The sequence below is a fragment of the Rhinolophus sinicus genome, chromosome 9, assembly GCF_057876585.1.
Source record: "Rhinolophus sinicus isolate RSI-liver-muscle chromosome 9, RSI-T2T, whole genome shotgun sequence".
NCBI lineage: Eukaryota > Metazoa > Chordata > Mammalia > Chiroptera > Rhinolophidae > Rhinolophus > Rhinolophus sinicus.
The window spans coordinates 3,114,662-3,138,225 of record NC_142509.1 but is presented as its reverse complement, the minus strand read 5'-3'; the positions used below and the strand labels follow the sequence as shown (position 1 = coordinate 3,138,225).

General features: G+C 40.2%; 1 protein-coding gene across 1 annotated transcript in view; it reads left to right on the top strand.

Moving 5' to 3' along the window:
• LOC148757269 (uncharacterized) overlaps nt 1-23,564 on the top strand; it is a 496,442-nt gene that overhangs the window by 201,641 nt on the left and 271,237 nt on the right. Inside the window, exon 3 of the mRNA XM_088800795.1 lies at nt 8,446-8,537. Within this exon, the coding sequence (XP_088656921.1) occupies nt 8,446-8,537 (92 nt within the window). The remainder of the gene's footprint in view (nt 1-8,445; nt 8,538-23,564) is intronic.

Genomic DNA, 23,564 nt, shown 5'->3' with positions numbered 1-23,564 from the left:
CCTAACTTGAGTGCATAAATGTTTACTGAAATCATCTTGTTGCACTGATCCCTTTATTATTATGTAATGTCCTTCTTTGCCTCTTATTATAGTCTTCATTTTAAAGTCTATTTTTGTCCCATATAAGTATTGTTACTCCAGCTTTATCTCATTTCCATTTGCATGCCATATCTTTTTCCATAACTTTCAGTCTGTATGTGTCTTTTGATCTGAAGTCTGTCTCTTGTAGACAGCATATACATGGGTCTTGTTTTCTTATCTATTCAGCTGCAATATACCTTTTGATTGGAGCATTTAATGCATTTACATTCAACATGGTTATTGATAGGTACATATTACTCCCATTTTGTTATTCATATTACTCTTCTTTGTTAGTTTGTTTTCTCCTTTCTTCTGCATAAAGAAGTCCTTTTAACATTTTGTGTAATACTTCCTTGGTGGTAATGAATGTCTTCAGTTTTTTCTTGTTTGGGAAGCTCTTTATCTCTCCTTCAGTTTTAAATGATAGCCTTGCTGGGTACAGTAGTCTTGGTTGTAGGCCCTGTTTTTCATTACTTTTAGTATTTCCTGCCACTCCTTTCTGGCCTACAAAGTTTCTGTTGAGAAATCCACTGATAGTCTTATGGGAGCTGCCTTGTAAGTAACTAGTTGCATTTCTCTTGTTGCTTTTGGGATTCTCTCTTTGTCTTTAACTTTTGCCATTTTAAGTATAATGTGTCTTTGGTGTGGGTATGTTTGCATTCATCTTGTTTTGGGACTCTGCACTTTCTGGGCTTGTGTGTCCATTTCCTTCACCAACTTTGGGAAGTTTTCAGTCATTATTTCTTCACATAGTTTCTCTATCCCTTGCTCCCTTTCTTTTCCTTCTGGTACTCTTATGAATTGAATGTTATTATGCTTGATGTCCCAAATGTCCCTTAAACTGTCTTGATTTTTCTTTTTTTTTTCTTTTTGTTGTTCTAATTTTGTGTTTTGTGTTACCTTTTCTTCTAAATCGCTGATTCGATCCTCTGCTTCATCTAATCTGCTGTTGATTCCTGCTAGTTTATTCTTCATTTCAGTTATAGTTTTCTTTATTTCTCATTGGTTCTTTTTCATGGTTTCTATGTCCTTCTTTATGCTTGTTATGTCTTTGTTGAAATTGTCACTAAGTTCCTTAACCATTCTTATAATTAGTGTTTTAAACTCTCTTTCTGGTAGGTTGGTTGCCTTCATTTTATTTAGTTCTATTTCTGGAGGTTTCTTTTTTCTTTTATTTGGGTATGTTTCTTTGTTTCCTCATTCTGGCTGCCACTCTGTGTTAGCTTCTATGTATTAGGTAGATCTCCTATGTCTCTCAGTCTTTGCTGGGTGGCCTTATGGAGTATTTGTCCTGTGTTGTCCGATGACACAGTCTCCCTGGTCTCCTGTGTCCTGGTCTCCTGTGTCCCTTGAGTGTGTTGTGTGAGTTCTTCTCTTGTTGTTGAGCCTTGATTGCTTTTTGTGTGTCAGTGGGTGGGGTTGCCTCCCAGGCTATGAGGATTGGCTATGTCCACAGTGTATGAACAGCTGTGTGGGGACTGACCCCTCAGATAGGGATTTTCCCCCTGGGCTCTTATGCCTGTTGAGACCTCCCCTTTGTGTGTGCTGCTTGTGGGGCTAACCAGATAGTGCTCTGGTGTGGTCTGAAGCTGGCCTTTGGGTGTGTTGTTCCTTGTGTATCTTAGGAGGATGTCCTATAAAGGTCAATTTCAGCCTTGCCTGTGACTGGCCCATAGCTATCTGTTAGGAGCCACAAAGCTATATATGGTTGGCTGCTGCCTCTGCTGGACCTGGAGGCATGTGGAGCTGGCCTTGCTGTGAACTGAGGCTGGCTGGCACCAGTAATGGGCCTGGGGCAGCTTAGCAAAAGGCCTGGGGCCCAGTAGGCCTATTGCCACCTTCTGGCTGCCCAGAAGGCTCAGCCATTGAAATAGCCTCCTTAGGTGCAGGGGCCAGGCTGGTTTCCCCAGAGTGGAGAGTGCGCTTGGTGATTTAGCCCTAGCTGGCAGGGCAGGGTTCCAGGAAGTCATGAGGTTGTTACAAAATTAATGCAGATTCAGGTCTTATGCCAGTGCTTGGTCTATGACCACTTCGCAAAGCACCTTGAGAACACTGCAGCCAGACAATGCTGGCCTTGGGGCACTGCCTGGCCTGTGATCACCCTGCAAATCGCCCTAAGAACACCGCAGCCATCCACTGCTTGCCTCAGGCTTGCAAATTCCTGAGAGCTGCCCAGAAGAGCCTATAGCACAGGTTTTGGTTCGCTGCCCACCAATGAAAGCCTCCCAGGCATCCCCAGGCCGTCTGCTACTATAAAAGATTTCAGCATCCTGTGCGGTGAGGCTGGCCATGCAGGCACCAAGAGTGCCTCTGGCAGTGCAGCTCTAGGTGGGAAAGGTAGGGTTCTAGGGAGCTAGAAGTTATGGGTGGTGGTTTGTACAAAATTAATGAAGTTTTGGTTCTTGCACCAGTGCTGAGCCATGACCACTTCACAAAAAATGTCCTGCGAGCACCACAGCCAGCCTTGACTCACCTCAGGCACACAGGTCCATGACAGCAGCCCAAAGGAGACTGTGGCACAGGATCTGGATCACTGCCCACCACCAACAGTTCCTGCACCATGGTGGGCTATTTTCTGCTCTGAAATGCCTCTGTAGCTTGTGGGGGTGGGGCCTGCTGCTCAGTGGCCGAGAGTGCCCTGGATGACGCAGCACCAGCTGTTTGTGTCAGGGACCCAGGATGTCATTCAGGTGGTGCACATGCGCGGATTTCACCAGACCAACGCAGTGTCAGATTTAACCCTTTGGAGGAAGGTTCAACAGAGAAAAGATGGTGGCCTCCTATAGGCTACAGGTGAGGCAGACTCCAGATAGGGAGAATGGCTCTTATCCCTCTAGAACTTCACTCTGAAGCCACATACCTCAGTCTTTCCCTGTATGTCTCCAGCACCCTCCAAGTTGCCTCCCCTCCACCAGAGACCAGGTGAGTGTTTGCAATCAAGCGAGTCTGTGTGCAGGTTTCCAGCCACCTTCCATCTCACCAGGATGGGCAGACAAAGATCTTGCTGATTTTCACAGTCAGGTGTTGTGGGAACTCCTCTTCCCAGAACAAGAGTCCTGGGCTGGGGAACCTGGTGAGGGGCTGGGCACCCTCCCTCTTCAGGGAGGAACCTCCACCACAGAGGTGTCCCTCCCAGTATTCAACCACTGTAGAATTGGGGTCAGACCATTTCATATTCCACCCTTCCTACCATCCTCAATGTGGCCTTTTCTTTATATCCTTTGGTATAAGGGTTTTGTTCGGCTACTCTTCAGATGATTCTTGAGGTTATTGCTCTATAATTTACTTGTAATTTTGGTGTGATCCTGGGAGGCAGTAGGTATAGTATTCACCTAATCTACCATCTTGGACTGTGAAGATCAAACTTGTTCATACACTTAAAGTACCCAAAATGGTGCCTGGCACATAGTAATGTTTGTATTAATGTGTAAAATAGCATTATTGTCATTGCTTTCATCAGTAGAAACTGGAGTATAAGGTGGGTTCTGGGCCTCAGGAGCAGAGAATAGGAATGCAAGGTGGAAGACAGAGTACAAGTAGAGCTTGATGTCTGAGCAAGACTGTTGAGCTGGGGCTCAAAAATCTTTTTTGCTAGAGGCCCAAATTGATCTTGGAGACCAGTCAAGCTGAGCTTAAAGCACAGGGTCCTGTGAACCCCAATGTGGATATATGGAGGAGCAGAGGCTGAAACCTAATTTCTAGAACCAGTTTTTCCAGTTGAGCTCATCTTTTGTCTCCCTTTTTGACAACACCGTTAGGCCCCAAGGAAAAGAGTTCTGTGACTATCTGGGAGAGTAGCTGTTGCCCCCATTAATTGTCTTAGACTGAAAGTCCCTAGAAGGCAGGGTTTGATTGTACCTTAGGCTATAATTCTGCTGATCATTAGATGCCACAGGTGATTAGGTGTTTAATAAATGATTTGAAATAGATCACTTCTCTTTCAGGTAGTGACAGAGCTAGCATGAGTAATTTTCACTATTAATATCAATTCAAATTCTTAATATCTATTATTGGAGAATTTCAAAGATTAAACCACTGAAAATATTTCTACTAGATTTGTGGTTGTTGTGTTCCCAAGGATAACATGATGGGTGTTTTATACAGTGACTATATTCACTTAATTATTTAATTCATCAAACATTCATTAAGTGCCTACTATATTTTGACAACTGTACTTGATTCTCAAGATACAGAAGAATGTGACATGGTTCCTGGACCCACAGTCTCATAGACTAATGCAAGGACAAACACAAGTGGACAAACACTGTAGTTCAGTGAAGGTGCTGCTAATAGAGCAAATGTGAAGTGCCCTCGGGCTCTACCTTGGTGAAAGAGTCATGATCAAGAAGAGCTTCACTGACATGATAAAAAATATTGCATGGTCTTAAAAGGTAAGAAGAGGTTGATCTGACCAAGAAAGGAATAAAGAATATTCCTAGGAGAGAGCAGCTTGAGCAAAGGGCAGGTCAAAAAAAAAGCAATGTCACCAAAGAAAGACGTTCCATGAAAAACTTGAAAGTTTTGCTTCGGGGACAGAGTCCCAGAAAGCAGTTTCCAGGCTCTCGGCCTCGTGTGGGGAGGTACTGGCTCTCGGGTGGTGAATGACCATCAACTGTGATTCGTTGGCCATCAGCTGTAACTGGTTAGCCAATTGGCTACTGATGTAACTGTGGGGCTGCGTTGATTGGTTGGTTGGTTGGTTGGCAGGCAGAGAAGTGGACGGCAGGTTGCAGATGGAGTGAATCCAGCCTCCAGTGAGACCATAGTGGTATGACTCCCCTACCTATGGCTCTGTGGGTGTTCTTTTTTGGCCTAGCCATATCCTGCATTCTTATGTGGGGAGCGGGACCAGAGGCTACACAGGCCGCCTCGCACGACAATTGCCTTTATCAGAAATCATTAGAGGACTATAAACAAGAAGAAAATATGATCAGATTTGTCTTTGAGAATGCTCTTACTGATGACAGTTTGGAGAATGCAGTGAAAAAGAGCAAAATATTATATAAGGAGACCAGGTATGCAGTTGAGAGATTATTTTAATGTCCATTTTATAGATGATAAAGACCTGACCTGAAGGGAGACAGTGGGGACAGAAGGGAGGAGGACTCCAACTTAAAGAATCATGTAGGAGGTAAAATCATAAGGACTTGGTGGCCAACTGGATGTCCAAAAATGAAGGAGAACTACTTTAATGTCAAGTATATTTTCTATTGGTGATCACAGTGCCCAAGGCATGTTCCTTCTACTGGTGATCCAATGAAAATTCTGCTCCAATGGCCCTTGGAGAAAAAAATGGAGGTGATAAGCCTGCTGGAGAAAAACAAAAAAACATATATTTTAAGTAAGTTTTGGACTTTAGTGGGCTCTTTTCTTTCTCCATTTAAATGCCTAGAAAACCCAAGGTGATCCATTAATTGAAATCTTATAGATGGAGTTAATGGAGAAGCCACAGAGTCATAGTCTTGATCTGTAAGTCAGGGCTTCTAACATTTCCTGTGCATACAAGTCACCTGGAGATGTTGCCAACGTGCAGACTCTAATTCAACGGGTCTGGCATGGGTTTTAGGATTCCGCCTGTTAAACAAAGCTCCCAGATGATGCCTAAGCACTTGACCACAATTTAAGCGCAAGTCTCTAGATTGATTCATAAAAAGGGAAATACTACTTGTTACTGCAACAAAATGACCACAGTCAGATTGTAACACTAGGGGTGTGGGGACAGAGTCCAGAGAGCAGTTTCCAGGCTCTCAGCCTCATGTGGAAAGGTGCTGGCTCGGTTATCAGATGGCCATCAGCTGTAACCAGTTAGCCATTAGCCACTAATATAACTGCCGTGGCTACGCTAGCAAGTGCGGATTGCAGCTGGCAAGTGGGGTTGGTTGGCAGAGATGCGGACTGCGGATTGCGGCTGGCAAGTACGGTTAGCAAGCAGATTGCGGCTAGCAGGTTGGTTGGCAGAGAAGCAGACGGCAGATTGCAGATCGTGTGGCTCCTGCTTCCTGTATCTCCAACCCAGCCGCCAGCGAGAATATAGTGGTGTGACTCCCCTATCTATTGCTCCATTGGTGTTCCTTTTTGGCCTCACCATATCCTGTGTTCTTGTGCGGGGAGCAGGAGCGGAGACCCTGCATTACAAGGGGAAAACTGCACAAGTCTCAGATTATGCTGCTGTTGGTTCAGATCTTACAGATCTTGTTTGGCTGGAGCCTGTTGGGAATGGTATCTGTCCCAAGAAGAGAGCTGGTAAAATCATATACAGTCACATATAGTCTGAGTCAGTAGGTTGTCCTGGTGTTCCACAAAGGGCCACAAAGAGTTTTCTTATATTGTTGCCACCAGCATATTTCAAGGAGTAATCCAGTCCTGACCCAAACCTGAAAATAACTCCAACCCACTGGCCCTCCAACTGTCCCACCTAACCAAAATGATATAGAGTAAGTTTTGTTAAACTTGATATGGAGTTGAGGAATATTTTGAGTTGAGTTATAAAAATTTCTTTGTAGCAATTTTTATGTACCTGTCACCAGAGTCAAACAAGACTGGAAATTTGTAAACTGGCTCCTTCTTACCTTAAGAGTCAACATTCATCCATTTTGGCCTCTCCTCATTGATCCTGTAGTGCTTAAATTACAGTTTGTTTATATACATCAGCTTTTTAAAAATGAGAGCGTAAGTGCTAGGGACCAGGACCAGATGCCAGGATTGGCATTACCTGATTGGAGACTAGCACTGGAAAATGGCATTGGTGGCTCAGATTCAACATGGCCTTCTTTGGTTGCCTGAAATAGAGGGGAAATTTGCTGTAGGGAGACTGCAGCAGGAGTCTGGTATGAGGAAACTACTGTCTTGGGCATCAGGAAACTCGTTCCAGCTCAGCGATAACTGGTTATATGAGAATGATTTTGAAAGAGGCTTTTTGTCTTCCTTGGTCTTGGTTTCTCTCTCTGAGAAAAGAGGAGGTAGGCTAAGTCAGTGGTCTTCATACTGTCCTCTGCAGAACCCTATAATCCTCACAAAGGTGCCAAGGGGATCAGGCAGAACCTACCCTAATCCTTTCCAACTCTGGGTCATGTGAGTTGGTAGGTCCCCAACATGTATGTGCCCTTGATTCTTGGTGTCATGGTAACCTTTTTCCAGTCCACAGAAGTGTTTCCATTTGCAAGGCCATTGATTTAGACTTTGGACTTTCTACAAGAGTCCTTTCTATACTCAGTATTGATAAAATTCTAGAGAAAAAGAATCCTCAAAAAATTAACTCTAATGCTTCCCTCAGGAGTCCTATAATTGTGAATCACACACGGAAAATACTTAGAAGGAAGCATATTAACTATATGACTATGACAGCAACTATTATATCTCCAGGGTATATGACATCTTAAGGACTGATTTCAGAAAAATCAGCCGCAGAATTAATTTTAGTAAATGAAACCAGAACTAACTTACTTTTTTAGAAAATGCTTTTGTTTGGGTTCCTAGACCATATCTGGAGTTATATGGCTTCTGTTACCACTAGACTTCTCTTTATCTCAAAACGTTTCTTTTAAGTAGCCTATAATCTGAACAATTAATTTAAAAGAGGTTTACCTGCTTTCACTGTCTCCATTCTTTCTGTGGACTGTATTAAAAGGGTTGTTATTATACTATTATTCTCTAACCCTGATTTTCCTAAGGTGGTTTCCTTCAGCAGGATATACAGGTATACAAGTGCTAAAGTGCAGAGGTACAAAGTTCAATCAAAGTGGCTATTCATAGACAACTTGTGCATACAATGGAGCATTTCACAAAGGGTTTCCCTTTGTGACCCTGACAACAGTGCCTTGAAAACAGCAAGCATACTTGTTGAATGACTAAATGACCATTTATTCATTTATTCATTCCATGTAGTTGACCCAATTGCAAAGCTTTGTATGAATTACTACTTTCCTCTTTGAAGAACTAAAATAAAGCTATGCTCCTCCTGATACCGTGTTTCCCCTAAAATAAGACCTAACCAGACAATCAGCTCTAATGTTTCTTTTGGAGGAAAAATTAATATAAGACCCAGTATATTATATTATATTATATTATATTATATTATATTATATTATATTATATTATATTATATTATATTATATTATATTATATCATAACCAGGTCTTATATTATAGTAAAATAAGAACAGGTCTTGTAATAATTTTTGCTCCAAAAGATGCATTAGAGCTGACTGTCCAGCTAGGTCTTATTTTCGGGAATACAGGCTAGCTGTATTTTCATCTTGATTCACTCAGACAACTGGGGCTTCTTCATATTTACATGGATTTGAAGATCGGTCTTCTTTTGGCCAAGGCTGCACGCTATCATTCTACTGTTCTGTTTCCTCAATAGGATTCTCTTCTTGGGCTCTTCTCCTTGACTATAGAAGAATCATTCAACACAGAGGCTATTGACAAAAAGGGACATTTTTGGTATGAACAGGGGTAAGTCTTGACTAGTTAATAGAAGCTTAACTCTCAAAACTACAGGGAAATCTAGGAAATTTTCATCACACTGAGTATAATTCTTTATTGGATTATGTCACAATACATAAGTGCACACATTTTTAAATTGTTTTGATTTCTTTTCATATTATAAACAAATACCTGATTGAAACTTGACATTAGAAGTTTAATAAATTGGACTCAGCTTCCCAGGGACTTGAGAGCATCTCCAGGAAATAACATTATGTTCCTACCTTCCAGGAGACACAGAATTGGCATTTTAAAGAATAGTGTATGAGAAAGATGATTAATGAACTATAAAAACTATGGGATTATAGATTCTAGAAAATTTGTTCTGGAACTCAAATGATCATCTGTTCTGGAACTCAGAAGAAAAACATAAGCAAGACAGCATGAGGCAGCTATGAAAATGCACTGGAGGAAGTGAAGAGAAGACTGGGCTTTGCATCGCCTCATTTGACCTTGAGCCTCTTTGGACCTTAGCATACCCATCTGTAGACTAAAGACAGGCATGTCTGCCTCTCACTTTTCAATAATCTTTACACATTTGTCAAGATAATAACAATGAGAGCATTATAATGTTAGAAGTTTTATAGATATGCAATGCCTCATCATGAAATAGCAAAAGCACAGGCATTGAAGCCACACAGACCATTGTTCAAATCTCAAACTCTGCCTCCTTATTATGATAACTTGAAAAAGACATTCCACTTTTTTGAAACACAAAATTATGGCTTCACCTTTAAAATGGGGATAATAAGTTGTTGGGGTAAAAATGTAATTTAAATATATGAAATACCATACTTTAAACAGTAGACATTCAATTCATAGCTATCATCATCACATGTAAGAAATAAGAAGTCTATTTTCTAAGCATCCATTTGTTCAACAGGTATTTTCAGTATTCCCTATGTACATTGGAATTTAGATTTGATGCCTATTGTACAGTTTAATGTCAGCTTATGATGTCAGTGGAGACAAAATGAAATCATTTTAATACATATTAAGAGACCATTCTACCCTTAAATAAAACATTGAAGTTCAGAGCTGACCAATAAGATTTAAGTTGTGCACAAATTGTTTTTGTTTCTGTTGTTTTGTTTGTTTTTAAATTTGTATAATAAATCATTCATAGCTCACCCAATCTTATTTGTGATTAGCAGCATATTTGCCATATGGTCACAGAGTAAAGTAAACCTAGCTAATAAACTCTGAACTCCTTAAAGGCAAAAGCTGTGCCATAGTTAACTTAGCCTTTCAGTGTCTAAGAATAGTATATAGACTTTAGATTTTATTCTGGAGGAGATGGAAGCCATTAGAAAACATTGAGCATAGGAGATTTATGAACTGACTATATTTGAAGAGACTTATTCTGCCTGTATATGGAGAAGAGATAGTCAAGGGGGACAAAGTTGAAGACAGGGAGACCTGCCTGCCACTGAATTAATAAAAAGGAAACCTGTTAGCAATTTGGTCTTGAATGTCTGTGGTGGGAGGTGGTCATAAACTATCAGATTTTGGATCTGATTTGAAGGTAGAACTACAGAATTTGCTGGTGGATTGTGGTATGGTATGAGAGAAAGATAATAGTCAAGCCCAAGTCCAAGGATTTTGGAAACATGTTGCCATGTACTGTGATGACGAAGACTGGGAAAATTTTGGAGGGGATGATCAATGATACAGTTCTATACAACTTAAATTTGAGATGTGTATTAGGTACCCAAGTGAAGATGCAGAGTGGGCAATTGGATATTTGAGTGTAAATTTCAGGGGAAACGAAGCAGGATGTACAAATTTGACAGTCATTGGAATAGAGATGGTATTCAATGTGAAAGGATTGGAGAGATCACCAGAGAGTGAATGTACAGAGAAAAGAAGATGAAGTCCCCAGACTGAGCACTAGAGTACTTCTATGTTTAGAGGTCAAAGAGATGAGAAGGAATCAGCAATGCAGGACAAAAGGCAGACTGATAAAAAAAGAGGTGAACTGAGAGAGAGATTGGTGTCTCAGAGAAAAAAAAAAAAAAGAATGTGGAAAAAAAAAGAATGTAAAAGAAAACCATAAAGGTATTTGATGTTTGAAGGAGAAGAGGAGGAAATGGTCAACTGTGTCACACATTGCTAATAAGCCAAGTACGATAAGAACTAAGAATTTATTTTTGGATTTGGCAAACAAAGGTTCATTGATAACCCTAACAAAAGCTACAACACTGGAAAGATTGGAAAGATAACTTGATTGTAGTGTGTTCAAAAGAAAAGAGGAAGAGAAATAGAGACAATGAGAATAAATGACTCTCACAAGGGTTTTGCATAAGGGGAGGAAAATAACTGGGGACAGGAATGGCTCGAAGAAAATGTAAGCAAGGATCTAAGCAAGGATGATACTAATTAATGTGGCCCAGGCACTGACAAATCAGATTGGATGCTGGATATAGGTCTGGCAGAGTCTTGGAGGGCCCTGCTGATCCAGACTTTAGCTCTTTGGTTGCTGGATTGTGGAATGTACTGGAGGTCTCAGGGGAGAGTTTAAGGTTGAAAAAAGTAAGAGAGGGTTTCTTGGGAAGTTCAGGGCAGTGAGTTCTTACTAACAGGTCCAGAAATTCTTTCAATATTTGACAATCAACAAGGTAGTACCACTGTGTTTCAGCTGAACATCAGCCTCGGATCCGTAAAGTGTTTTTTTCTTGATTATTCTTATTTTTTTAAAGTTAAGGATATTTCAGCATATTTTCATGATGATGAAAATGATCAGAAGAGATGGAAATTTTAAAAATTTGGTGATATAAGAGAGCAAGGTGAGAACTATAGGAGATCCTTGAGTTGGTGAGTGGGGATGGGGCTAGTGCATAAATGAAAGTGTTGGTTTAATAGAAACACAATCTTTTTGCTTGTTATAAGAGGAGGGAGCTTAGAAGATAGACATAGGTGAGCTGCTAAGTGGTGGTAAAGGGCATGTGGAATTTCTTTCCTGGTTGCTTCTATTTTCTCTGTGAAAGAGAGGAAATTTATTAACATCTCAAATTTTCTCCACCTCGGGACCACTATGCAACCACATTTTATCTGACATTTATGTAGAAATCCGGGAAATTCTGGTCACTAGACTAACTTTTGATTAATTATCTGTGTTTCCCTCCAGGATACATCCAACGGTGGGATTTTGGTTCCATTTCATTCCATGGATGATGATCAGAGCCCAATTCCCTTTAGAACCAGTTTGTTTAGAATGTGATGAACCCTGGCCCTCCTGTACCCTGTTTTGCTTTGGAATAGTCCAGAAATGAACCATTCCTTGCCTGGCAGGATGATACATTCAGGGCCCCCATGGAACCTGACTCAGAATAGATTTTCAATAAATGTGTGTTGAATGACTACAGGAAGGAAGGAAGGAAGGAAGGAAGGAAGGAAGGAAGGAAGGAAGGAAGGAAGGAAGGAAGGAAGGAAGGAAGGGAGGAAGGGAAGGAGGAAGGGAAGGAGGGAGGGAGGGAGGAAGGGAGGGAGGGAGGGAGGGAGGGAGGGAGGGAGGAAGGAAGGAAAGGTTGATTCCATTTGCATCTAGAAGGGACATCATTAATCTAGCCTAATTACATACATTTCTGCTCAGGAGATTTACATCTTATTTATAACTACTTCTTTTGCATGTTTGACATTGCAAGATTTTTAGCTAGACTCACAAATACATCCAAAGTGGCAGAAGATGACAGTGTTTGATTGCTTGCCTCTCTCTCTACCTCTGAAGTTAATATTATGCTATCTGAGTGCAAAGGCACAGACAGGGAGAAATTTAATGCAAATTTAGCCAGGAGTCTAGCGCCACTTCGCAAAATATTGATTAGGTGTCTGATTTGCTTTCCCCTGACAATGGGCCATAGGAATAAACCAATGAGGTAGGCTCAACTCCAGCTCATGGTAGTCATTCGATAAAGCCAAGCAACCAATGAGGGACAGCTACCTTTTGATTGGTTGAGAGGCCAGTGGGGGGTGGAAACTATCTTAGCAACAGTAGCAGAAAATATTTGTGTGAAGCATATTCCCTTGCACACACATGCAAACACAGACATCACGCTTTATCACCCTGCTGTGGTGAACAGTTGCTGATTGCGTCTCTTAAGGCTTTTGTTTAGCCACAAACCCACTTCCAAAGGACCAGTTTCTGTTCACAGATCACACTGCTTACCTGGTCAGTCAGTCCATAATCCCTTTTTAATGGAAAGAAGGAGCAACATTCCTCTCTCTGCCCCCTCCAACACACATCTTATTAAGAGCAAACTTTGATCTGCAGGTAAATGGAACAGGCTTTGTTCTTGAAAGGCACTGCTCTGATTTCTTATAGAGAGCTGGCCCTACCACTGCCCTCCCTGACCCAATATGCAGATAGGGAAGGAGGTGTGGTGTGGAGGACAGGCTCGCTGCTGGACTGTTGTTTCTTTTGCTTCCTGTAAGAACTTCAAAGGGACTGCCCCAGGCTAGTGATTCATGTCATTGTTATTTTCCTTACAGGCTTTCTCTGTTTCATTGTTCCATGGCCTTCACATCTAGGGCCCAGGAAAGCTTTCCTGTTTTCAGCATGACATTTGACAAAGTCTTTCTTAGCCACTGGGTTCCAAACATTTAATATTCTTATTTGAAAGGCTCCCCTTCTCTGCTCTCCACTGTGTTTTATATTTCCTAAGCAGCTGCCCTTATTCCCCAGGTGCCAGGGCATGGGTGCTGCCTGCCAATCTATGGCTTCTCCAAATTAGCTGCCATGGCTTACTTACCTATTTCTTTACTCTTGCACCCCATAACCTGTCTCTCAGTCTATTTTGAGGCAAGTGGTGATGGCAGGTAACTGGGAAGGAAGCACATTTGTTCCCAACATTCTTCTTTCCTCCACGAACTTTGTTTTTATGCTCTGAGAGCTGTTTTCAGCATGAATCTTTCATCCAAGAGCATTTGTCCATGAATTATCCAGTCCTGCTAATGGCTCTGACTCTTGTTTCCTGCTGACAGTCATAATTCTGTCGGGGTAGGAAAGCCTATCAGTTAGGATAACCTTCACTCTAAGAGACATGTGGCTGTATTTTATGCTAGAATAAAGGAAATTGAGATGATGTTGTAGGAATTTTCCAGCTCAAGTAGGAGTATTGTCTAAGAAATGGTAACCACTTGTTTTCTTTCTTCTTGCCTACAGTACAAGGGAACTGACATGAAATGGAAGCAAGAGAGAATTAAAATAGACAAGAAGAACAAGTTTCTGAATATAGGATTAACAGAACCTGGAACGTATTACCAAGTGAACATTTGGAATCACTTTCTGAGTTAGGTGTGCGTACAATACCCATTCCCTGGAGTTTTGTTTAGGTGCCTCCTCTCACAGACGCAGGGGGATGGACATAATGACCTGCAGGGCACTATGGTATGGGCTTTGGAGTCAGATTGGTCCAGATTTAAGTTGTAGCTTTGCTGCAATCTAATAATGTGGTACTAGCATATTTCTGAACTTCTCTGGGCCTTTTTAAAAATCTGTAAAATGGAAGTTGCAATATCAAATATACAGGCTTAAATAAAATCATATGTGTAAAATGCCTAGCTTAGGGTCCACCATGTAAGAAGCATTCAAAATGTTAAATCTTCCTCCCAATTCTAGAATTCTCAGAGCTTCATTCCATCACTAGAACTATGGACACAGTACTGTTAACCAATTTATAAAACAAATGAACATCTTCCCATAAAAATTTACATTTTAGGACAGAAAAGAAGCCAAACAAGTTATATAACAGGGAGCAGCTGAGGCAAAGCAAAGTAATGCCCATATTACAGAGCCAGTATGTGTATGGGTGGGATATCTATCTGGGTTAGATTCATTCAAGAAAACATTATGGGAAAGTTGGGACTTGATTCAAGCTTTAAAGAACGGCTAAATTTTCAATAAACTTAAGGAATGGAGGTAGGGAGAGGGAGTATCCTTCCCAATTGAGGCAGTAGCATTGGCAAATTCTTAAGAGAAGTGAGTATGAGGAAGCGAGGAGAGTTGCTGGTAGGAAGAGAAACTCTTCAAGTACCTTGGTAAAGAACTCTAGCCCTAATTAGGCCTATCTTGGTTTCAGTTCAGGAACTACAATTTTTGTCCTTGTAATTCAATTTCCTTAGCTATAAAATGTGTGTAATATTAGTGAGGATTAAATGGTATTGGAAGCAGATAAAATGCTTCAGGTTAGTCTGACGGCAAAAACCATGTTTTAATTAACATACACACCATCTTCATCATAGGACAGCTAACCAAATATTTTTTAATGTGAGAAATAAATAGATAAAAGAAACAGCTATAAATGACAGCTGGACAGGATTAATCTTGTGCTGCTTAGGAACTCCATGACAATGATCTTTGGTGTCCTCCTTTTCAGATAGCTGCTTATACTCACTTTTCCCTCTGTGGATTGTGATTCAGAACAGAAGCATTTTCCCTTTAATCTCTCTATTTGCATGCTTATATTAGACATGGATTTGGTTAGACTTGCATCTGTTGAGATGGGTAGCCAATAATAGAAGCCCCATAGGGACTAATGTGGGCTGGTTTGGGGACTGGGTCTAGCGAGTGAGGCCTAGGTCAGAAAGCTATTAGCTTCAGAGTCAGAGAATATATTTAGCTGTCATCACTTTTTAATTAAAAATAGCCTGGTGGCACTTGCATTTCACCACTATGTTATAGATAGTTGAGCACTATCCCTTTCCCTGCACTGGGTCCTCCCACAAAACAGCACGAGTATCCTCTTCTTGATCCAAGATCTCTGGGGCTTGATCAGTGACCAAGAGAAACATGATTTTTAGGAGGGAACAGACAGGCACAATACATAATCTCTTCCCAGTTCCATATTTTGTAATGGCGGGTTGGTGAGAGTATTTATACCATGGAAATTTACAAATGTTACAAATCAGGACTTTTACTCCCTGGAGAGTGGCATGTTAAACATTGATAGTCACACCCCTGGAAGAAAGTGGGGTAAATTCCCAGCCGGTAATTCCTGAGATTACCATTGTGAAGTAGGATTTTTCATACTCCAGATTCTATTCTTCATTTTTCCATTGCATTAAATTCACTTATTTCTTTACTTATATAGAATGGAAACTTGAGAAATAATATGTGATCAGTTTAAGAGCCTACCCAGCTGGACCTTAGTTAAAATCTCTACTCCTTAATTACTTATCACATGGCCTTAACCTTGTTTATTTAACTGGTTTAAGCTTTGGTTTTCTCATCTGTAAAATGGGACTAACAATAGTTCAATTTAAGGTCACTGTGAACAGTCAATGAAATCTTTCATGTAAAGCACTTAGCGTAGTACCTGGCATGAAACAATCATGAAGTAAATGTAGGCTGTTTTATTAGTCAGAGAATTTATAGTTCTGTTTGGGGGACACAATAAAAAGTTGATCAAGTGTAGACTAACCATGTCTATCAGGCTTGCCATGAATGTAGAAATTTAATATTATTAAATAAATAGACATTATTTGACACTATTATCTGAATCACGTAACAGTGTATATTACTCTGGCGTTCTTGCATTTAAAGATATTGTGCAAAACAAAATGCAGCAGTCTCCACTCTTAAATTGACATAATGCAAAAATTATATATTCAGCATCTTATGGTAATATGCAAGTAAAACATCAACATATTTGCAGCTTTACCAACATAAAGCATGTATTTTGTGCCTATTTTCCATACGTACACCAGAACAAAATGATTTTTGACAAATTCACTTTTTGATCTTTTGGAGTTCCAGGTATAAAGGGTACAATAGTAAGATCACAGGTAGACAGACAGATGAGACAGAGAGCACTAGTTTGTGGAAACACATAATGATTTACCAGTGTATTGAAACAGAAATTCACTTTAGGTGAGTGTGAGTCAGCTATTTTTGGAATCTTATACATGGGCTAATAGACTTCGATTAAATTTAGTTACCTGTGTTGACAAATTTTAATTTATCCTTGAAGTGTAATTTTTTTTTTCAAAGTTAGCCAGACCAGAGTGAGGGGCCAATTTAGCAGAGATCAGTGGCAAATTTAACCCAACATTTACCAGTCTGTTTATTCAGTGAACCCCTCTGGTTTCACTGATTCTATTGGTAGCCCTAGAATCAATGGTTCTCCAGGAGGCTTCTTTGTATGGTGAGTCTTTACACTCTCCAGATCAGCATCTCAGTCAACCTGCATTAGAACCACCTGGAATGTTTATAAAAATGAAGATGCCTAGGCCAAAATTCAGTCCTGCAAATCATGCAGGTGGGACCTCAGATGATTGCTATCCACACCTAATCACTACTCTAGATTCTACCCACTTAACATTCCTCAAATCCTATGCCTCCTCCTTACTTTTGCTGCTTTAGTTCATATGTCTAGCTTGGCTGCTACAATAAATAGTCTTTTAATTGGTCTCCTTTTTATTTTCTTTACTATAGTAAAAATAAACTAAATAAAATTCAAATCTTACAGTGTTAGATCCTATATAAAAATCCTCTAATAGGCCCCTATTTTCTATAGAATAACTTAATATTTTCACTAAGACATATGAGGCTTTTGTCAGTGTCCTCTCCTGCCTCGTGTGATTACTTGCCTCCTGCACACTGTGGCCACACAAAAGGATTTTGCAGTTCTCTGAAAACATGGGGCAGTGGCACAGCTCTAGGCCTTTATTGCTGCTCTAACATCTAGCTAGAATAACCTCCTCTCAACCCCCTCCTGGTTCTCTAGCAAATACCAACTGATCTTTAACATAACAGTTCAAGAATTACCTTTTCTGTGATGCATTTCCTAATCTATTCCATTTTTTTCTACCTGTCCCTCCCTCCAATCTGTATTCACTTATTATACTGCATTGCAGTATTCATTGATATATCTGTCATTCTCTTGAAAGTGCACCCCATGTCTTCCTACTCTTGGAATCTCAAGAAACATATCAATGTTTTTCAGAATAAATAAATGAACCCATGACTTGCACAACAATGAGCCTAAATTTGTTCCCAAACCAAATTTGCAGCCCAAGAGTTGTCTGTGCCTATTTCTTTTGGTGATGTGTATCTTATCAGGAGTTTTAAAGATCACAAACAAAATGAAGCAACTTGGAGTTTCTCATATGTGAGTGGGCTCCATCCAGTTTGACTAATTAATACTAAAATTAGAGGAAGCCCATATCATGGTCCTTCCTCCAAAATATGGAAAGTTTAAAAAAATGATATAAATCAATGCAGTGTATTTGTTATATAAATTTCAGGGTAAATTTAGGTAAAGGAGCAATCTATATGGCAAATGTAACAGATCTTTCTGGAGAGCTATTTTATTTAATTAGTTGATTTAATTTCCTAACAAATCTGAAAATACTATCTCTGAGAACACTTATTTACTACAAATTCCTTCTCTGATCTAAACCTCATTTATTTCAGCTAATTTTCCATAATTCCTTCTAACTGTCTACAATGTGATTTGGATATTTCACAGATTTCTTTCAAGGTTACAGTTCAAATATCAAACATAAAAAGTTGAAGACTTCCAATTTTACCATCTAAAGCAATTTTAAGAATCAACGGATGTCTTCATGTGTTGCTGGTGGGAATGTCAAATGGAACACTTTGGAAAACAGTTTAGCAATTTCTTAAAATGTTAAATGAAAACTTAACATAAAATTTGTTGATTTCTGGTCAAGATCATGGGATAGGTAAACATTGTGCTTGTGTCCTCTCATGACCACATCAAAATTATGACAGAACTGTAGAACAATCATTGAGACTCAACTGAAGTCCAGCTGAACCAAAGCTCTACAACTAAGGACATACAGTAGAAGCCACTTCAGACTGGTAGAAGGGGCAGGGAAATAGAACAGGCTGGTCCCACGCCCACATGTGACTATTAAAAATTGGGAGGGATATCTCAGCTGTGGAAGTTTGCCCTGAGAAGTGAGGGGTCCCAGCCCCAAACCAGGCATGACAACTCAGGATTCCAGTGTCAGGGAGAGAAGTTTCCACAACGTCTGGCTGTGAAAACCAGTGGAGATTGTGGCTGAGTGAGGTGGAGCATGGCTGGAGTCCCAAGCATTCCTCTTAAAGGGCCCATGCATGGCCTTATTCACTGATGGACTCACTAGCTCTGAGCTTCAGTGCTGGGGCAGCAGCTCAAAAGGCGCCAGAGACAAACGTGGAGGAACTGAGTTGTCTGGCTGCAGGGCAAGGGCTGGAGGGGCAGCTTCCTTCCAGATAGAAGTGCTGGCAGATTCCACTGTTTCTTTGTTGAGGCCTCCTTCTTCCCAGTGTGCAGACAGAGGTGGCTGCCATATCTGAGTCTCCATCAACCTAGCTAACACTGTTCGTCTAGCCCTGGTGATTCCATGAGACCCCACTCAACTTGTGGACCCACCCAACTGTTTCCAGTGGCTTTTCCATACAAATAGCCTGCCTTGGCTCATACTAAGGACTTTTCTAAAATTTCTTAAAGGTTCACAAACCCCAAACAGCCAGCATCTGGCATTGGCAAGCCCCATACCTCTTGCAGAGCACCCCCAAGCCTGGCACTAGTGACAGGTGGCCTCAGTTCACAGCTTAGCCTCTCCCAGGCACCTCCAGGTCCAGCATGGGTGGCAGCCATCTGTGAATAGCTTTGTGGCTCATGTCAAGTGACCCTTGGAAGGGCACTGGATGTGGCTGAGCTTGGCCTGTGGTGGGCCTCTCCCAGGAGGCCCTAGCGTTAGCACACTCAATGCCCACCTTCAGACCGAGCTGGAGCATCATTCACCCACCACAAAAGACAACAACCCAAAGGGATGACTGGGCAAGCACTGGAGCCCTCCTAAAGTGAATCCTACTTCTTATTATCACCCCTACATAACCATTCCTCAACTCTAGTCATACCTAGGCCTCACAACCAATCAGCCTGAGGGTCAATCTGTCCCATTGAAATGCAATCAGCAACCAAGGCTCATCTACAACTGGAGGGCACACACAGCGCACGCAGGGGAAATGTCTGGAGCACCCTGCTCGCATGACCAGGGAGACTCCACCACTGGACCCAACAAGATGTCTACTATATAAGGCCACTCTACTAAGACTGGGAGACATAGCAGCCCTACCAAATACATAGGAACAAGCACAGGGAAGCAGCCAAAATGGGGAGACAAAGAAACATTTCCCAAATAAAAAACAGAGCAAAGCTCTAGAAGAAGAGCTAAGCAAAATGGAGATAAGCAATCTACCAAATGCAGACTTCAAAACACTGGTTATAAGGATCAATGATCTCAGGGAGAACTTCAAGAAAGATAAGAAAAACATAAACATTCAGATAGAAAACAAAATAGAATCAGTCAGAAATAAAGACTACAAAACTGGAATGAAGAATATATTAGAGGGAATCAACAGTAGATTAGATGACTCAGAGGATCAAATTAATGATTTAGAAATTAAGGTAGCAGGAAATACCCAATCAGAACAGAAAAAAAGTGCCCCCCCCAGGAGAGTTTAAGGGGCATCCAGGACAATATTAAGCATGCCAGCATTCACATCATAAAGTTACCATAAAGAGAAGAGAGAGAAAGGAATTGAAAGCATATTTGAAGAAATAATGATGGAAAACTTCCCTCATGTGGTGAAGGAAATAGACCTACAAGCCCAGGAATTCCAGAGAGTCTCAAACAGGATGAACCCAAAGAGGCCCACACCAACACACATCATAATTAAAATGCCAAAGGTGAAAGACACAGAGAGAATCTTAAAAGCAGAAAGAGAAAAACAGTTAGTTACTTTTGACTGAACAATAACATCAGCTAGATAAGTCTGTCATCAAAAAGGATTTATTCAGGAAAAGAAAAAAAATGCAGCAGAATCAGAATGTGTGGAACTAGTGAGCCATGTGCACATCCTGCCTGTGTGCTTAAGATGGAGGCTATATAAGGCAGTGAAATAAGAAGTTAGAACCATAGAGTTTTATAAAATGGAAATTAGGACCATAGAGTTAAATGAGCCCAGCTCCGTCCAGTTACTCACATAGATCCCCCAGCCGGATCAGTTTCCTTTATGTCCCAATTCATCTTTATCATTCCCCCCTTTTGATGAAGATGTTTCTCCAAAAGCATTGCTGATCAACAGGTCTTCTGTCTTCAGTCTTTTTGTCCCTTGATGTCAGGAAGGACCTCTTCTGGGTGTCATTTCTCACATCAGAGGGAAAGTGCATGGATCAGGAACAGCTTGTGTTTAGGGTTAACAGGTAACAGTGCAGAGGTTAATAACAACACGAATTTAAAACATAATTGGAACAACGTAACATAGACCATATGATGGATTTAAACCAGGAACTCAAGCCTGTAGATCATGAAAGAAAGATCATTATTATATAAGATAGATCAAAGTTCTTGATGACAGATTCAACAAACCGAAAAATTTCCTCCTTCCACAATAGCTGAGAAAATTTAAACAATGACTCATTTTCTCCAAAGGAAAGAGAAAAATGAAATAAGAATCAATAGTAAGAAAAGTTATATAGATCTGATACAGTTGTTTTGACAATACATTTCCTTCAGAGATCACCTGCTTTAATTTTTGACAGCTTTAGTTTCAGGTCATCAGACTGTGTGCAGCCCCGTCAGAATTTGGTACTTTCTTCAGGTATGACACGTGTATCCAAGAGTCTACTTCCTGCAGTTTAGCAGCACAGGGATTAGTCAACAGTACCTGGTAAGGGACCTTCCAACAAAGCTGGAGGGAATCTTTTTTGAGGTATCTTTTCCAAGTAAACAAAATCTCCAGGATGCAGACTGTGGATTCTGAGTTTTTCATTTTCCTGGAGTGCACTGTGAAAAGATTGTTCTACCAAGGCAAGATTCCACAGAATTGTACACCTGAAATCTATGTAATTTTACTAACAATTGTCACCCCAATAAATTTAATTTAAAAAAAATTAAAGTTTATTGAGGTGACAATTGTGACTAAAGTTGCACAGACTTCAGGTGTACAATTCTGTATTACATCATTTATAAATCCCCTTGTGTGTTCACCACCCAGAGTCAGTTCTCCTTCTATCACCATATATTTGATCCATTTACCCTCATCTACCAACTTCCTCCCCCCTTACTCTCTGGTAACCACTAAACTATTGTCTATCTCTATGAGTTTTTGTTTCTCACTTGTTTTTCTTGTTGTTTTTTTTTGTTGTTGTTGTTTATATACCACATATCAATGAAATCATACAGTTCTCTGCTTCTTCTGTCTGACTTATTTCGCTTAGCATTATATTCTCAAGATCCATCCATGTTGTCAAAATGCTCCGCTTTCATCTTTACTTACTGCTGAATAGTATTCCATTGTGTACATATACCACCACTTCTTTATCCATTCATCTATTGAAGGACATTTTGGTTGTTTCCATGTCTTGGCCACTGTAAATAAAGCTGAAAAGAACATTGAAGCACACATGTCTTTATGGATAAATGTTTTCAAATTCTTGGGGCAGATACCAAGGGAGGGATTGCTTGGTCATATGGTAATTCTATTTATAATTTTTTGAGGACCCTCCACACTGCCTTCCATAGTGGCTTCACAAGTCTGCACTCCCACCAACAGTGTCTGAGGGTTCCTTTTTCTCCACAGCCTCTCCAACACTTGTTACTGTTTGTCTTGTTGATGATAGCCATTCTGACTGGGGTGAGGTGAGATCTCATTGTGGTTTTTATTTGCATTTCTCTGATGATTAGTGATGTTGAGCATTTTTTCATATGTCTATTTGCCACTTGTATGTCCTCTTTGGAGAAATGTCTCTTCAGATTCTCTGCCCATGTTTCAATTGGGTTGTTTGTTTTGTTGTTGTTGAGTTGCATGAGTTCCTTGTATATTTTGGATATTAGCCCCTTATCGGAGGCACTGTTTGCAAAAATCTTCTCCCTTTCAGTTGGTTGCCTCTTCATTTTGTCGATGGTTTCTTTTGCTGTGCAGAAGCTTTTAAGTTTGATATAGTTCCATTCATTTATTTTAGCTTTTACTTTCCTTGCCTTTGGAGTCAAATTCATAAAATGCTCTTTGAACCCAAAGTCCATAAGTTTAGTACATATGTTTTCTTCTATGAAGTTTATTGTTTCAAGAATTACGCTTAAGTCTTTGATCCTTTATGAATTAATTTTGGTACATTGTGACACAAGCAGTCCAGTTTCATTCTTTTCCACATGACTTTCCAATTCTCCCAGCACCATTTATTGAAGAGTCTGTCTTATCTCCGTTGTATGTTTTTTGCTTCTTTGTCAAAATTTATCAATCCATATTTATGTGGTTTTATTTCTGAGTTGTCAATTCTATTCCATTGGTCTATGTGTCTGTTTTTCTGCCAATACCATGCTGTTTTGATTATTGTTGCTCTGCAGTACATGCTAAAGTCAGGGAGTGTGATATCTACAGGACTGTCCTTTTTTCTTAAGATTCCTTTGGCTATCTGGGGTCTTTTGGTTCCAAACAAATCTGATGATTTTTTGTTCTAGTTCTTTAAAAAACGCCATTGGGATTTTGATGGGGATTGCATTAAATCTGTATATTGCTTTGGGTAATATGGCCATTTTGACTATGTTGATTCTTCCAATCCATAAGCACGGAATGTCTTTCCATTTCTTTGTGTCTTCTTCAATTTCATTTAAAAACGTCTTGTAGTTTTCGCAATATAGGTCTTTCACATCCTTGGTTAAGTTTATTCTTAGGTATTTTATTCTTTTTCCTGCAATTGCAAAGGGAATTGTTTTTCTTATTTCTTTTTCTGAGATTTCATTGTTAGTATATAGGAATGCAATGGACTTTTGTACGTTGATTTCGTAGCCAGCAACTTTACTGTATTCGTTGATTGTTTCTAATAGCTTTTTGGTGGAGTCTTTAGGGTTTTCTATATATATAGCATCATGTCATCTGCAAAGAGTGACAATTTAACTTCTTCACTACCAATTTGGATGCCTTTTATTTCTTTCTCTTGCCTGATTGTTCTGGCAAGGACTTTCAACACTATGTTGAAAAGC